Raw genomic sequence first — 16,478 nt, 5'->3', positions numbered from 1 at the left:
GACAGAAATCTGCATGATTTCTACAGCTAAAAGCTTATAGAAAAAGTATCCTCAATACTGAGAAAAACTAACCTATTTCCCCCAAAAACTACACAAAGATAAGAAAACTCAGGCAGAACACTTAATGTAAACACTTATTACTGTAGGTACATATATATGTCTCTCATACTAGCTAAAGGAAAGAATGATTTGACCTTGGATTCCCTGCAAAGTCTGTACATGTATTTCAACGAGCACGTGTCCCAAAACCCAGACTGCCCAGGGGATACACATGCCTGGCATTTTGGAAGGAGAGGGAGAGAAGGAGGAGGGAGAGCCAGCATAGCCTCAAAACAATGATAGCCTCAAAACAATGATAGCCTGTACAGACGAAGCACACTAGAAAGGCCAGGGAAAGGCAAGGCTGCACCCTGGAGAACTCAGAGGGGCTCTTAAAACCAAACAGGATCTGCAATTAGGAACCCCCACTTCCAAACACAGCAACCTGGCAAACATCCACCTGGGGGCACTACTGCAGCCTCAACTGCAGGGACAAGAGGCACTCTGGAGGAATTATTCTCCCCTTGTACTTCAGTACCAGGCTCCACATGCATTTGCTTGAATACACCTGCATGTATCATCCTCTTATGCACCAAGGCAGTGCTGGGCCACAGCCCAGCCCTCTTGGATTCAGCGTAAAAGCCTGGCTGCTGAAGACCAATGGATACCTGGGCATGCCAGCTTTAATTTAGATTTTAAAATAAAACTTTTAGCCTTTCTGTTTGTGATGGCTATTAGCATGACCTCGGCATAACCACTGTCAGAACACAATTTGTCCAAGTCTGCAGAGAGCCTCTAATGATAGCTCCAAGATGTGAATAATTTTATTCATCTTCACAGCATTTTTAATTCTGAGACACTATCTGAGCAGCACTACTCATCAAAGAATGAGATGTGGCAGAAGAGCACAGGGCTGATCACTCAGCTTTACACACTTCACAAAAGTAAATAATCCAAAGTGTATTATTGCACCTGCACTTCTCTGGGTGATTTGGGAGTGGGTGGCCACTGCTGCTGTCCTCATAAAGAGATGGAAGAGCCTCATCTCACTCTCTGTGAGGAAATCCCTCTTCCCTTGTCAGCCCGAGCTGAAAAATTGCACTGGAAAAGTAATCACTGCCAGGGTGCAAGGCAGTTTGTGATTTTTGCAGGTTGCAGTTTGAGACCTGCATCCTATGGGGGTGTGCAGGCTGTTGCTGATGTGACCTCTCTGCAGCTCTTCCACAGCTTATGCTAGGCAAGGTCACTTAACTGTCCATGCCTCAGTTTACTTGTGAAGTTAAACATTAAAAAGCAATAGACAAAAGTATTTCTTAAAATTTTATAAATATCTAAAACCTGGAACTTTTAAAGGTATAAATTACTCAACTGATATATCAAGAAGCACTGATGAGGGAATGGGAAGTCAAAGGTAACAAACCACTTTAACACAGTGTCTCCACACTCTGCTCGGAGAGGTGCTTCACTGAAAGAGGTGCAGTCTCTTCACATGCCTGCTGTACCCAGCAATGCTTGGCAAAACATTAGCAGAGATACTGTTAGAAATCTTCATCATCAAAGGTCTCGGTGCACCTCAGCATCACAGTCTCATAATCGAACTGAAGATCTTCTTCCTGAAAGCCCCCCCAATGTCAAGCAGGATTAAAAACCACAGAAGTTGATTGTTTCAAATATACAGTGGGTTGGTCAAGTGCTGACGTGTCAGCTAATGTGCCATGAGCCCTCCATCCTCTCTGAATCAGCAACCAGCACTTGTCAAGTGCCTGAGGTGCCTGATGAAGAATGGCTCAAATTTTCAACCAATTTCTTTCTAAAATTACAGGGCTCCACCCTGTGTCTATTTACATCACTTAGACAGCTGTTACTGACTGTGGTAGTAAGTGGGTCACATCACAAGCTCTGAAGACGATATGAGTGCTTCCTGGAGCCCTTAACTTCTACTAACTTCAGGCTTTGCTGCTCTTTTAGCAACAGAAGGAAATGGTCTTCTGTTTCAGGAGCTTGCAGAGAGTAAGTTGGTCTTGAGAAATCAAAGTCTAGGAGATGAAAGTGCTCATGCCTGTAGTCCATCTAGTTCACCTTCTGCATTGATGCAAGACTCTTTAGGGCAAGACTGCTTTTAAAAATAGGTGCAGTTTAAAAAACGTATAGCTTAAGGAGCACTAAATCCCACTTGCTTGTCAAGTGACTCATCTAAAATCCATAATTTTCAAAGAAACTGTGCCTTTGAAGATGCAAAGGTGTTCAGTGCTATTTAGAAAAAAAAACCAACACTGACTTTCCTTAGATATTGTAAAACCTTTGGACCTCAATCTAAATGAATTCTTTACTGCCTTTGCTGCTAAGCATCTCTTGTGATGTGACCTTAAGACAACAGCTCTTGAAAAATGACAAGATTGCTTAACTAATCTCATGCTTAGAAATATTTCTCTACCATGCACCATGGAAGCACGCTCCTGTTCTCATTTTTGGGTCACTGTCCTTTTAAGAGCCCTCCCTTTCCTTGTCCAAGTGATTTCCTCCCTTGTCTTGTATGAGTCTTTCTCAAGCATTTTATATCAGTGGGGTGCAGGCCCTTGATAGCCTCGAGAGCCAGGGCAGCAGCTCAAGAGGAGCTGCACTCAGTGGATCTGTGACTACCAAATGGCAAATGTACACAATCCAACAATAGGACTATGTACCTGGACAGTTAACCAGAGATGGCATAACATAGCACTGGCATGTAATAACCAGCAATAAAACCCGTCACCTCATCAGCTCTGCAGATGAAAGGAAAGGAGACCACAGGCTGCCTTTTGTATTTCAGTCAGGTGCACATCGCATGCCTTGCCTTGGTACTGTACCTGCCACCCACCTCTGTATCATCTCCTACAAGGTGTGTGCAAGTGCACCAGGACATCACTTTATCCTTGGGATAATTTATCCCAGCGCTGCCCAAACTCCTGGGCTAGTGTAGCACTGGCACAGGTACTACATCAAAGGAAGGGCAATGGTCTGCAGGGGTTCAGTCACACCCGTAAGGTCAGCAGGAAGGGCTCCTTTCTCTGTCAAATCCAGAGTCTCTGATGCTCTGACTAGCCCAATTTCTGGGGCAAGGTACGTAGCCTATACGGAGCTCTCTGCTGCTTGAGTTGGTGTGTTTCAAGCTAGCTGGAACATCTCCTATCCCCACTATGCAACCACTTCCATAACTGCCTCAATCTGTTTGCTTTGAGATGAAGCTGAATTTCTGGTTTCAAAACAAAAACATTTTGTCCGTCGTATTTTTTTTTTTGGCCTCTGGGCAGAACTCTCTAGATGTGCTGTACTGCAGTTATCTAAACCAAAACAGATGGTGACCTTCACATTATCAGTACTCTAGCCTGGGTGATTTCTGCTCAAACTCCCTTTGTATTGTCTTATCACAGACAACTCAAAGTTCCTGCATAAAAGAAGTGCACACAGCCTTTTATTTCTTTTTGGATCCACGAAGCTCAATCAACTGCCAATTTGCAGTACTTCAGCTTTTGCTGCCTGTCTTCCCATCATTCCCATTCTCCTAGTCTTATTTCAAATGTCCCTCTTTAAAGCTTGAAAAAGGCCCTACCTCTTCTCATACCACCTCATCTGGGAGCTGTGAGATGGACTTGGACTCACATATAACAATGCAGCACCAAGCAGAAGGACAAAATGGGACCACCTAATGCTGCCAGGCATGACATTCACAAAAGAAATTTAAAACCAGAAAATACCGTATCTTGCCTAAAGCTTTTCTTTCTTTTCTACGCGTGCTCAGTTCACAGTCATTTACACAAACACAGGAAGAGCTCTGCTCTTACGCAGAACATAGCTATTCACAGACCAGAGGGCTGTGTAGATCAGTGTCTGGTCTCTGACAACAGCCAGGAGTGGATGTTTAGACAAAAAGTGCAAGAATTGTGCATGCAGTGTGCTCTGTTCCACAATATATGCTCCCACATTATGGCAAACTGTGCTGTGAGGACCTTCTGAGCTGGAAATTGTATCTGGACCTTCAGATTTAGTAATTGCAAATGGATTGATGCCCCAGGAGTTAAATCTGGTAATTTGCATGTACAAGTATGTTTTAATATGTTGTTTGTTCATTTCATTGGGTGCTTTCTAGTTCTTCTGGTGTTAGACACAATGAATAATCATTATGTGTACCAAATCCACACCATTTAGGATCAAAATTCTCTCATAGTACCCCTCAGTCTTTATTGTGGAAGGGTCCTACTCTAGTAGCTCCTGTTTAATGCCTTTTGCAGTGCCTGCTGCCATTCTCTGCACCTCCTCTAGTGCTACTGTCTCTCTGAGATGGGGGGAACCAAATTGCACGCAGCAGTCAGTCACTATGTGATAGATTCAGACAGCAGTGCAACAGTAGTTTCTGCTTTGTTTTCTGTCCCAATTGCCCCTCATCACAAACACTCTTCAAACATTTCCTTCAGAGGAGCATCTGCTCAAGTAACAAAAACTGGGTGGAAGTTAGGCAATAGAAAATAGCAAAACAGTGGCTACTGTGGAGGTACAATTGACTCTGAGCCCAAGCAAGCATGCTTTGGCTGAGGGTTATCTCCCTTTTGGTCCTCCACCCACGTGCAAGCTCTGAGCCACCTCTGTGGCAGGAGGGCAAGGAGAGGAAGAACACTGCAAACACAGTGACTTCTGGCTCAGCAAACCTGCAACAGTAGGCTGAGGTTAAGAGGCAGCTCAGCAGCTGTTTATGAGCTCTTTCAAGAACACGAATACCGTACTCTTACGGCCTGCCAGTGGAGGGCTCAGGGTAGGGAACGTGGCACCCAGAGAAGCAGAGGGTGGTCTTACTGAGCTCAGAATGAAGCAGCTGGGGGGTTAACGGAGAACTGTGAAGTGAGCTTCACCTGCTCAGAGATGACTCAAGCTTTTCCACATGGAACTTTCATGCAAACGATAAAAAAAAAAATTCCTCATGTCATTTGTCATTTTGAATAATATTCTAAGCCATAATAACCCCTCACACTTTGCCTCTAACAAAGGCTATCCCACTGACCTCTTGGAATGACACATCTGAAGCAATGAACCCCAAGTTCTTATTTGTGATCATTCTGCACAATATGATCAGAAGCACAGAAAGCAGAAATCTCTTTCTGACAATGACAGAAATACATTGCTCCTTCTATAAGGGATCCTTTGGCAAAGCTTACCTGGCAAAACTGTGTGTTAGCAAAGAAGAGGCTTTTTAGGAAGTCGGTGATCTGCAGATAGAGTCTGTGGTGATCCTCTGGATTTTCAGAAGTGCAGCTTGCAAATGCTGAACTGAAAATGGAACCAGATACTATATTTAATTTCCTGTTCCCTCATTTCTCCTCCTACTTATTTTCTCTCCTCCACATTTTACTTATAAATTAAAAAAGATACAAATTGTTTTCAGGATGATTCTGATATTAAAGACAATAGCCAAGCAAGACAGGGAGGAACAGAGGTGGACGTATTGACAAGATATTGTCTAACAAATGCAAGGAAGATATGTAAGAACAGAGAACTGCAATACAAGAAACCAGTATCACAACAAAGAGATCCAGTGATACATGACAGCTATAGTAACACCATTTTGGGGAAAAGTATATATCCATTATAACAGAGAGCAACAACAGTTATTTGGTAGTGTATGTTGTAGGGCTGTTCAGAGGAACAGCTTTGACTTCTTTTGTAAAGTTTTTGAGTGAATGCAGTAACATGGGGTCACGAAGTGACATAGTAGCTACCACTGGCAGGTTTGTACTCAGGTAACAGGTAACTTTGGCAAAAAAATAAGATTCATTCTGGAACTCACCTCTATATTCTCCCTAGGATTTTACAAAGTTCTCCCATCACGCCTCTGTCCAGAATTACAAGGCAGAGAGTGATAGGGAAGGAAGGGAACAGGATAAATGTTGACTACTGAAATACTAATCTAATATGGGACCTAAGACAGATTGCAAAGATGATGGCAATACATTGCAGAATTAAGGAATACTTAATCTTATTTTAAAAGCAAACAGCAATTGTGACCTAATAAATGTTATTTAATAGATACATATTTGCTAAGCTTTATTATATATTCAAGTATATTCTGATCAACGGCCAAAACAACCTTATTTCCATTAATTCTGTTCTGGAAGTGCAAGGTGCAATGGTGGTGAAAGAGAGAAAGAAATTCACACTAAAGAACTCTCTAAATATAGAAAAATAAGTAGAAAAAGGGTTTTAAAAAACAGATTAAAAACACTGTTTGCAAAGAGAAACAATCCTAACGAAGACTAAGCAGCAAGAATGAATAAAAGATGAGTCATAATGTGATTTTCCTCTGGAGGAAAGCAACCCTTTTCTTTCTTCGGTGTACTGGGGAAAAAATCAAAGGCAGTGCCAGCTTTGTATCTGACATGTTCTTTTAGGTAACTCATCTGACCTGCAGAGGAAAGAGATGTTATTATTTAATAGGTCTTGTGTTTCTCTGATGTTACTGTTCAGGTCAACCACACTTCAGATTGATCACCTCCTTGTGACTGAATTAGGGTACTTGAAAATGTAAGGGAGACAATGTTAAAAAAATGATCATTTTTGTCTCATTAAATGAGAGTACAGTTTATGATTAGCTGAGTTATCCAGGGAATGCCTTATGGTCCTCATAGACCTGGTAAGTGAGAGAAAGAAAAGGAAAACATTACAAATATTTTAATTTGAAAAGATGGAAAGCTATGCAGAGTGGTGAAGAAAATCAGAAGGTCCCCAGTTATCCTGAAGTGACAGAGTGCTCTTAATAAGTGATTCTTACTGATTCTGCCAAAAATACCTATTAATCATTTCCCTTTTGCACCTTAAGAGACAATATTATTGCAAGCACAATTGCTGGAGGCTGCTATTCTAACCATTTACTAAAAATTAGGCACAAAAAAGGAAGCTAGGCTATTGCCTTACTCCACAGCAAACTTGCCATGGAGTATTGACAGTGGGCTATTAACCTACTCTGTCTAGCAAAAGGGGTGAGTTTGTAATTTACCTTTGACTAGACATTCCGTGAGTCTCGCTTCTGTCAAGGAAACCAGCAGCAACATCGAACGCATCTTCAAACATTACCTATCAGAGAAAACACTTCAGATGCCAACATATCCAGCCACCTAAAAGTTTTACCTAGGGTATGATTTTTAATAATGAAGTCTTTAAAAGCATGATATTCTTTATTTCCATTTAACATGTATGTTTACAGCTAGAGTAAACCAAGAGGGTTTTGTGGAGATAGAAATAATAAGGAATAAGTGTATTTCATGACTAGGAACACAAGGTTAGTCCATTCCCTTAGGTCTGTGCTTCAGCCTCTAGGAGTTAGACTTAACATTACATCTCCCCCAAAAATCAGTAAAAAACATGAATTGTATCAGTGCTTTAGAGACTTGACTGTGGGCTGCTGCTTATGGCTAGAGATCTCAGCTGTACCAGCCAGCCTCCCCAAATCTGATTCCAGTGTGTGACCTGGCTTACAAAGGAGTTTGGATGCTTCCTGTGACAGACCAGTAAGCTCATTAGTTCACTCTGCCATAATGCAGTTCACACATTTTCTGTGCCAGGAAGTACTGTACATGCAACATCCCCATGACATTTCCTAAGGAGGCCAGCAATATGAGTTGTGTCCTATGACTCAAAAAGAACTTGTCAATGCAATTTACTTATATGCTAAAGGTGGACATCTGTCCCTCCCTTGCAGCTAATAAAATTACACACATGTCTCTGAGCAGCTAGTTGCTTGAGTCATCAGTGCTCCAGGAACAGTTCACAAAGAGTTGGCTGTTATTTCATCTCTTTTTAACAAATGCCTTGGTCTACTCAGTCACTGACTTCTTGGCCCTGCAGAGGTGCATGGCACAGGCAGTCATTAGCCCCGTACCACTGGAACTTGTCTACAAATGCTTTCTCTTTGCTAGCAAGTGCTTTGATGAAAAAAAAACCCCAACCCAAAACACAGCAGGCCTTGGCAAACTGGGTATTCCTTCTGGATTTAGCTCATCTGTGCTCCTTGGAGAGTTTGCGGAGCACAGTAACTGTATAATTCTTGTTCTGGCCCCCCCCCCCCCCCCCCCCGCCTTGAGCAAGTTAGAGCTAATTTAACTGTTACTTAGCACAGAAATTCTACAGGTCAGTGGAGACTAGCAGGATTACTACCACTGCACTCCTATAGCTTGCCATGTATCTTACCAAGAGAGAATTTGGTGCAGACATATACTCAAAGACTGACTATTGTCTCCACTTACGCATTCAAGTGGTCTTGGGAAAGCTTACTTACAACTACTACAAAAGCTGCAAAGCCAATTAGCATCTGAAGGCTTGGAGTTTCAGAGGATGAGGATGTATGTTACTGAGCACTTACTTCCTCTGGTGTGGAGACTGAGGAACCACTGGCTTCCTCACTGTTGCCTCGGCTGTCCCTCACACTACCTTCAGTGCACGCAGGCTCCTGACAAGCAGCCTTAGGATCCATGAGGAAATCTCTCTGGCTATAGTACTGCAAGATGCTGTCTCTCCTTTCTTCAGAAAGCTCTTGCCAGAGGTGGGAAATTGCCGTGGAGACCTCAGGAAGAGGCACCTCCTCAGTGCAAACAACTCCATGCTCTATCAGCAGGTCCACTGTGTGCTTATAAAAATACAGGTATCTGTAATGAAAGGAAAGGGAGCATCTCTTAAGAGCAGGCTATGAGGCAGCCATCTACTGTAAATCAGCAGGAGACTGGGGAGTAGCTCTGATTCATAACTACTTCACTGACTCCCCCCTCTAAGACTTCATACAATTACTGAAGGTTGCCCAACACTATTTGAAGATTTTAGCAACTCTGTTCTGCCAAGATTTCATCTGCAAAAGGCAGGCTCCAGCCACAGCCTCAGCAGGACTGCCTCACAACAGAAGATCCAGGCGCTGCAGGCTGTACTTGTTGCACAGGCAAACCTCATTCTAGCATTTAATAAATTTTGAGTTACTTGCCTTTGTATCCTGAGGCTTTTACACTATAAGTCACTTTTTATACTTCTACTGGCATTGCAGTACATTTAAAAGCCTTAGCTGAGGTCATATCCTGATGTATTAGGTACTACACAGGCAGATAGAAAGAGACGACCCCAGGCCTGGATGCCCTGACTTAAATAAGCATGGGAGCTCAATTTCCTTCATTTTGCATCTGAGGAAACGCATCCCTAAGACTGACTTCTACGCAGTCTGTAGTGAAACTGGTAATGGAACATAAGTGTTGTAATTTCAGCCCGGTGACTAAATCTCAGAACGAGCCCGCTTTGTCTGTTAAGCACTGTGTGGCACAGCGAACCAGGGATAATAATGTCTACTTTGGAAAGCAGCACTGAAGGTTATTTTACATTAATTAAATGCTTACAGCTTCTCAGATGAAAATAACAAGATCAAAGGAGTACAAACCAAGAATCCTATAAACAGCAGTCATTGTTACTAAGTTTGAGCTCAAAATGATTCCTTGGATGATGTCCCATACAAGCACATTTCCTGATTAACTGAACAGTATTGCATGAGAAAGTAACTCAAAAGATTTCAGTCTTTTCTTTTTTGTTTTTAAATATTTGTTCCAGCAAACCAATATTGAAAATCTTAAGATAATTCTGCACGCAAGCATAAACATGTTTAAACTCTAGTTTCCATACTCTGGAGTATTTTCCACCATTGCCAGAGACAAAATACCTGAAGGGGAATAAGCATTCTCATGTAAGGTACTGTGCTGACTAAGGCTTCTGAATGTCCAGCTCCTAACAAAGGATCTGAAGTTTCTCAGACAGAAGAATATGAATCACCATTAGACTGCTTTGCTAAAGAAATTAAGCTTGAACCACAACTCAACTATTTCCTTCCCAGCTGGAAGGAGACAACCACATTTTGCACTGGACAGAGTACTGTGTAGTCCTACCATTGTAGCTCCTGCTGCTGGACGTGGAAAAAAAAAGAAAAAATGGTCCGTTGAAGCTCAAAGCATTTCTGATGCTGCCCAAATAATGTGATTAGATGATCACCAAAAGGCTATTATTTTCTTTGCTGAAGAGTCCCTATTGTTTTATGCCTGTTATAAAAGATCATTTTTTGAGAATTAGCTATGAATCAACTGCAGTCTGCCATAAGACTGTAGGATAAGTGCCAGAGTCCACACAGTACAGGCCCTGGTCTACCTTGTCAGTGAAGAAAGGGAAAGTCAGGTGTTTACGTGCAGTCTTTGATGAAGTAGAGCTTACTTCCCTCAGAAAATCTTGATTCAGCACATTTCAAGGTCTTGTAAATGATACCTTATACAGCCACCTCCGATTCCCACAGAGCAAAAGTAGGAACAGTAGCGGGAGGCTGGTGCCATCTGCTGGCACAGCTGCAGTCTCATTTTGATGAAAAACTCAATAATCCAAGGCAATTTTATAAATAAGCGCCAGTTCAAAGCAAAAGAGAAGAAGTTTTTGTTTACGGCAGTGATGCTGTGGAAGGGGACGCCAGCTGCAGCTGTGGATTCTCCTGCACCGCATATTCTTTACTCTGGAATGGTTAGGGTGAAATTGGCTCTGCTTGATAGTACAGGATAGATTAGACATCCATCTGTTTCTCAAATCTTTACAATGAAATGATCATTTATCCTTTTGGAAAAGCATCCATGACCTCTAAGTACCTCCTAGTGCTGTCTGACAGCAAGGGGAAGAATGTGATGAATAATGTACTCAGTCTTAAGATATCAATAACTCTGGAAAAAACAGTCGTTTTACCATTACAACCCCAGTCTAAAACACATGGACCACTGGCATGAAAGCAGTGGTCTTTGATTTTTAGGTCCTGCATCAGGCACTTAGGAGTTAAGAGACTTGCACCCACTAGCCATAAGTGTAACACACACGTAAGTGTTTAGGTTCCCCTCCTCCCCTCCACGCTGCAAACATTTTGAGGAGTGCTTTCCAATACCTTCCAGAGCATCGCTATTCTGCAGCCTGCAGGCTGAGGACTACAAGATCTTCCCTGGTCGCATCCAGCCTTACCCTGCTCTGATCCCACAAAAAAGTACTCTAAGCTGCCAGGAGCTAAGGGTCTATGTCTGGAAGGGACAACAGTGCTCAGGGTCTTCATGACAATGCCATCAAAGGCAGGGTGAACATCACTGTGGGGGAAAGTATCTGCCTACCCAGTTCCTGCACCTCCCCAGAACACATAAAGCTAGACTCTTCAGAATTTCATCTGGTGCAGCAATTCCTACATTCCTAAAATCTAGGCCCATTGCAAGGATACAAATTGATAGTGGTACTGATACCACAAACACACAGGGACACACACCTGCATAAATCATTCCAGATTAATAACCTCCTATTTCACCTGAGCTTGCCTGTTAAACCACTACGGTTAGCAGGTATGTTGCACCTTACTCTGCAAGCCATCTGGACAGTGGTAAAGCATGGCCACACAGGGACTGACACCCTTGAAAGAAATTTTTTTTCTTTCTTGAGGATAGGCCTGGAGAGCTGGGGGCTGCCACGATGCTGGGAGTCCATTCACATGCAAGTCGCAGGTAAGGGACTTGGGAGGTGCTCAGCTTCGTCGCCAGCAGAGCCAAAGCTGCTGGCACAAGGCTTCTGCAAGGCAGATGCAGGCTCCAGCAGGGTTCCACGAACGGCAGTGACTGGATGCACAGCGTTAATGCAAACAAATTAAAAACCAGAAGGCAACATGGGGTGCACTTACCGTTCAAATTCCACCAGATCCGGGGATGAAGTGTCTGGAGACTGGATAAATTCTGGCTTCTCATCCTCTTCCATTGTTTGTTTTTCACATTCTTGAATGTGAAAATACCAGATGGTAGAGTCACTCTCACTCACAGCTTCCGAGACTGATGCAGTGCTGGAAAGAACACACAGGAAAAAAGCCACATGAACAACTTCTTAACTGGATTAATAAGGCCCTTGTCGTGGTCACTCCAGAGTCCAGGGCCATTCTTCCCAAACCAGCCTTCTCCTCCTCCTTTTGCTTTGCAGGCAAATGAGAAGTCCTTGGTGGAGATGAGCTACATAGAAGGGAAAGGAAATACAAGCACTGACTGGAAATGAGAGCAACAACAAGCTTAGAGTGTTCGTGCACTGTACGGGATTACAGGGGTCCAGGTGAAATCTCTTCATCTTTTCCTCATGGTGAAAGGCCTTGGCTTGGAAATTCAGTAACAACGACAAAGCGGTTCAGAGATGCTGGGATGGAAGCAAGCGTAAAGTATTATCATCTTTCCTTGACTGGTATAAGCCCTTACCTGTGATTGCTGAAGTGCCTCTTGACATATTCCTCTCTGACTTCCTCCAAGCTGGATGGGTTCCCATCCTCCAGACTGAAGGACTCTGTCGTCAGCAGAAAGGTTACTGTCACTTCAGTGCCACTTTTGGCTTCCTTCTCACCCTCAGCCCCAATCAAACAGAACAATTCCAACAACTGGTCCATCACAAGCCATAGCTTTTCATTAGGCAAAAATGATGTGAGACACCTCTGCCTCTCCTGCAATGTAACTAGCAATACTGGGAGCTTATGATCATTGAGGAAATGCCTTCTTCCTAACATTGGTCTGACAGAACTGATGGTGAAAACAACCAGCAAATCAAAGTCCAGGCAAGCACCAGTCAATACAGTATTTTGTGATTGCCATATAATGAGCAAATTGCACGTAAAAACCCCTGACAACCAACCTGTGATTCACAAGCAGTATGAATTGTACATATATGAAAGTAAATAGACGGGGAAGTTTACCTCCAAACTCTCCTCAACCAACCTCACTTCTTGTGATCCCTTTAATTTTGCTCTGTCAAACTATTCCTTCTACCAATGACTGACTTTTATGGGTTATCCAAGGATGCAGGTTTAGAGGAGATTGCTCATTTTAAGCACTGGGACTTTTAATTGATGCAAATTATTGGAGGTGCAAGTTGCATGACTAGCAATGTTTCTTTCTAGCTGACAGTAATTTGGACACTTGAAGGGACATAAAAATACAAAGTCTCTACCCCATCAGCGCCCAGTCCTACTTGCTGCCACTGGAGGCAGTGGCCAGCACCAGCGAACACAAGGCGTGTTGGCGAGGGCTTGAAGCCCTGCAGCAGGCGCTGCCTCAGCTGCTGACAACACATGCTAGACCAGCATGATGCATGGTGTCGCAGGTGGTAACGGAGGAGTGCATGAAGATGACCCACCAAGCTGAAAGAAGACAAAACCGCAGCATCTCTCTTACCTGTTTCTATCACAGTAAATTCTTAACTAGAGGCTTCCATTTCCTATACTAGGAAATCCTCAACAGCTTCTCTGTCCTTCCCCTTTAACTCATACCAGAGCCAGCTGTTCTGAAGTTTAAGCTTTGGCTGTGCTGACTTGCAATGCTGGGTGCTCATGACAGGTGTGACTCGCACTGCGCCACTTTGATGTGGCCAGGAGGAGCACACAGGCTCCTGCAGCCCCTCAGTGGGAGCCCAAGCGTGCAGTCTGGGGACCCACGCCAGCCCCACACCTGCTGGGGGTGAATCGGCACCAGGGTGACAAGGGCACTCTGCCTGAACTGCCTGCTGCCATGGGATAGCAGGAATTACTTGTTTCCTTCCTTCACCTAGGCTGGGGAGGGGTAGGAACAAATGAGAGTCAGAGGGGGATTTCTGAGGTGCAGCGCTCCGTGAGTCGATAAGACTCTTGCGCTACCCCTTGCTTACTGCTACAACTAAACCCACAGTTGGCTCTAATGCTTTAATGGTCTTAGCCGCATACCTATCTGTCTCTATTTAACAAATATATATAAAAAAAAAGTCCAGGCACTCTATCCAAGGCAAATACTTGCATACAGTACCTTTCATCTTCAGCAAAGAACCCAAGGTTTGCTCCAGCTTCTGGATAGATTTCTTAGCCTTACGCAAAACCTGATACTAAACATAAGAAGAAATCAGAACTGATTGCTCTCTGCTCTGACTAGATTAATGTTTTAACACACCTTGGTTGTTTTCTTCACTTTTCCTTCATTTTGACCTTCAGTTATCTCAATGTCTCCATGAAAACAACTGTGTTGTTTCACCAGCTACCCTCATCCATATGAAAAGGGGAAAGAACTAATACCAGAGCAAACTTAAATACAGAACATAAATATTTGGGTATATATTATGCAATACATACACATAATACCCAGCCACATAGGCATTTACTACTTAACTCTGATCTTCTTTCGTCAGCAACTGGTCTTGTTTGGATCATTCTTTTCTTGGAGTATGTCCAGAAATACCATGCTGTGAAGTCTTGTTGGACGTCTACCAACTTTAAGCATAAGACTTTACTAATCATTTCCCATGAGAATTTTGCTAGGAGAAGCCTTTGCCATGTTCTACTCTCAGCTACACTGATGTAAACTGGAATAACTTCAGTGCTGCACATCATTCCTTCATCATTTATAGCAAGCATAACTGAGAACATACGGCTAATGCATTTAAACATACACATCTCAAAAACATTTCAAGACTTTTGTGATCGGTGAGACCATCCATAGTCACCTTAGACGGGATGTCTACCTTGCACAGCTTTCATGCTGGATATTTTAGCCAAACACGAAACAGTAGGATTGTGAGTGAACTTCCTTATTTACGCTTGTGAAGATATTCATCTTCCTTGGCCCCCAAAAGTCACACAAAGGGGCACATGATACTATGAAAAATCAATTTTAAGAGTTGGTATGTGAAGCTAGTCCCCTTAGACTAGACAAAACAAGTATCTGTTTAGTCTTGGCTTCTGAGATCATGGTGACTTCAGCTGAACTTGCACCTTGTTCAGAACATAGTACACTGAGCTCTTACCTCAAACTGCACGAGAGGTAAGGGTCTCAGCAGGCACAAGCCCCAGACAGCAGCATTTTGCATGTTCAGAGCCTCAAAGCCCTTTGCAAGGACAGTTCCTGTCCTAACAGTCATTACTCTCTCCATTTTACAAACTTGGAAACTGAAAGTAACCAATTTAACTAAATGAATTGGTGGCAGAGTTGAGGATAAAAGGACTCCTGTTTATCTCTCTGCCTTGAGCACAGTAATATCCACCTTTTCAGCATTTTGGGTCAACTTCATCTCTATAAACAATTTTGTTTTGATTAAATGGTTTCTTAGTTTAGTAGAGATCAATAAACAATAGTGGTGGTTGTTTTCTTCCTGATATTTTTCCAGTGTCTTGAAGACAGAGTGCACCTCATAAGGCTGACTGAATTACTCCCTCTCCTGTAACAACTTCTGTCCCTAAACTCACTATTCTGATTCCATAGCAAAATCCTGTGAAATCAAGGTAACTTCATCATGGGATCCCTTGTTTTTTTTCCAAAACACTATAAAGAAGCTGCAAAGCTATAAAGAAGCTGCAGAAACCTTGTAAGAAAAGGGCAGATAAGCCACATGATAAACCCGTGACCCAGTGACCACAAAGTGAACAATTTGCTCATGCTTAGCTGGCAGCTTTAAAGTAAAAGCGATCCAGGAAAGCTGCACGCAGTGAAATTACACATACACTGGCACCCGTAAAGATACAGTGGTCATCCAAATAAACCTGGCTGAATTTAAACATACCCACGTACAACAGGAGTACATAGAGAAGTACAGTCACTGCTCCGCACCTTTGAGGCTGAGTTGTCTGACCGGGATAAAACAGCTTCCCGCAAGCCACTGAAGAGTCTCGCCAGCGTAGCCCGGTGGCGTGCCTGTGACAAGCGCCGTTTTGCCACGCGGGGTTCTACCTGTTGCAGGTGTGTCAGGGGATTGGGACTCACTCTGGCATGTGTCTTCCTACAGTCTCCAGCTGTCTCCATCAAAAGCTGCAATGCAACATTTAGTTGTACTGAATAAATATGTAAGTGAAGAACAAGAAATCTTACAGCCTGTGCAGTGGACAGACAAAAAAGGAAAGTTCAGGGTGACTGACAAGAGCACTCCAGCTCATTTTTCTGTAGGAAATCATGGAGTTTGAAACCTTCTCTTTGCCTGAGGGATGCCATCTGTAACTACTGACCAAAACCTAACCTACCACTAAGGATAAATCTAATGGCATGAAACACAGCCGAGACACGCCTCCCACCTCCTGCACCCTTCCCTGCAATGATGAGATGCTCCGTTTCCATGGGCTGTCCAGGGCTCAGCTTCACAAAGCGCCGAGACTCCTCAGCTCCCCCCGACGTTACTGAAAGACAGACTGCTTCACAGCATCGCAATTTTTTTCCCAGTTAACCGCGACATCAGAGCAGGCAACGATACCAGATATACACATGCGCGAGAGGGCCAGATCCACGCCCAGGCCGGGCCCGCTGCAGCCACCCCGCCAGCCTGACAGAGCCCAAGGCGCCCGCCTGGGGAAGCCCTTCCCGGCAACCGGACCGGTGCCCCGCCCCCGTCACCGACCGCAAGTACGGCCTAGA

General features: G+C 43.5%; 1 protein-coding gene across 1 annotated transcript; it reads right to left on the bottom strand.

Moving 5' to 3' along the window:
* Positions 1-1,577: 1,577 nt before the first annotated feature.
* Positions 1,578-16,184, bottom strand: STRA8 (stimulated by retinoic acid 8; the record flags this gene model as incomplete). The annotated part of the gene is made up of 9 exons (XM_082310205.1): positions 1,578-1,652; positions 5,223-5,334; positions 7,058-7,134; positions 8,420-8,702; positions 11,768-11,923; positions 12,324-12,408; positions 13,893-13,968; positions 15,684-15,904; positions 16,142-16,184. The coding sequence occupies 9 exons, from the start codon at positions 16,182-16,184 to the stop codon at positions 1,578-1,580; spliced, it is 1,128 nt and encodes a 375-aa protein (XP_082166331.1).
* Positions 16,185-16,478: the final 294 nt, after the last annotated feature.

This window comes from Platalea leucorodia (genome assembly GCF_965183815.1).
Source record: "Platalea leucorodia genome assembly, chromosome: 4".
Classification (NCBI taxonomy): Eukaryota; Metazoa; Chordata; class Aves; order Pelecaniformes; family Threskiornithidae; genus Platalea; species Platalea leucorodia.
Note: the sequence above shows the minus strand (reverse complement) of the source record. Positions and strands in the feature narration are given on the sequence as shown.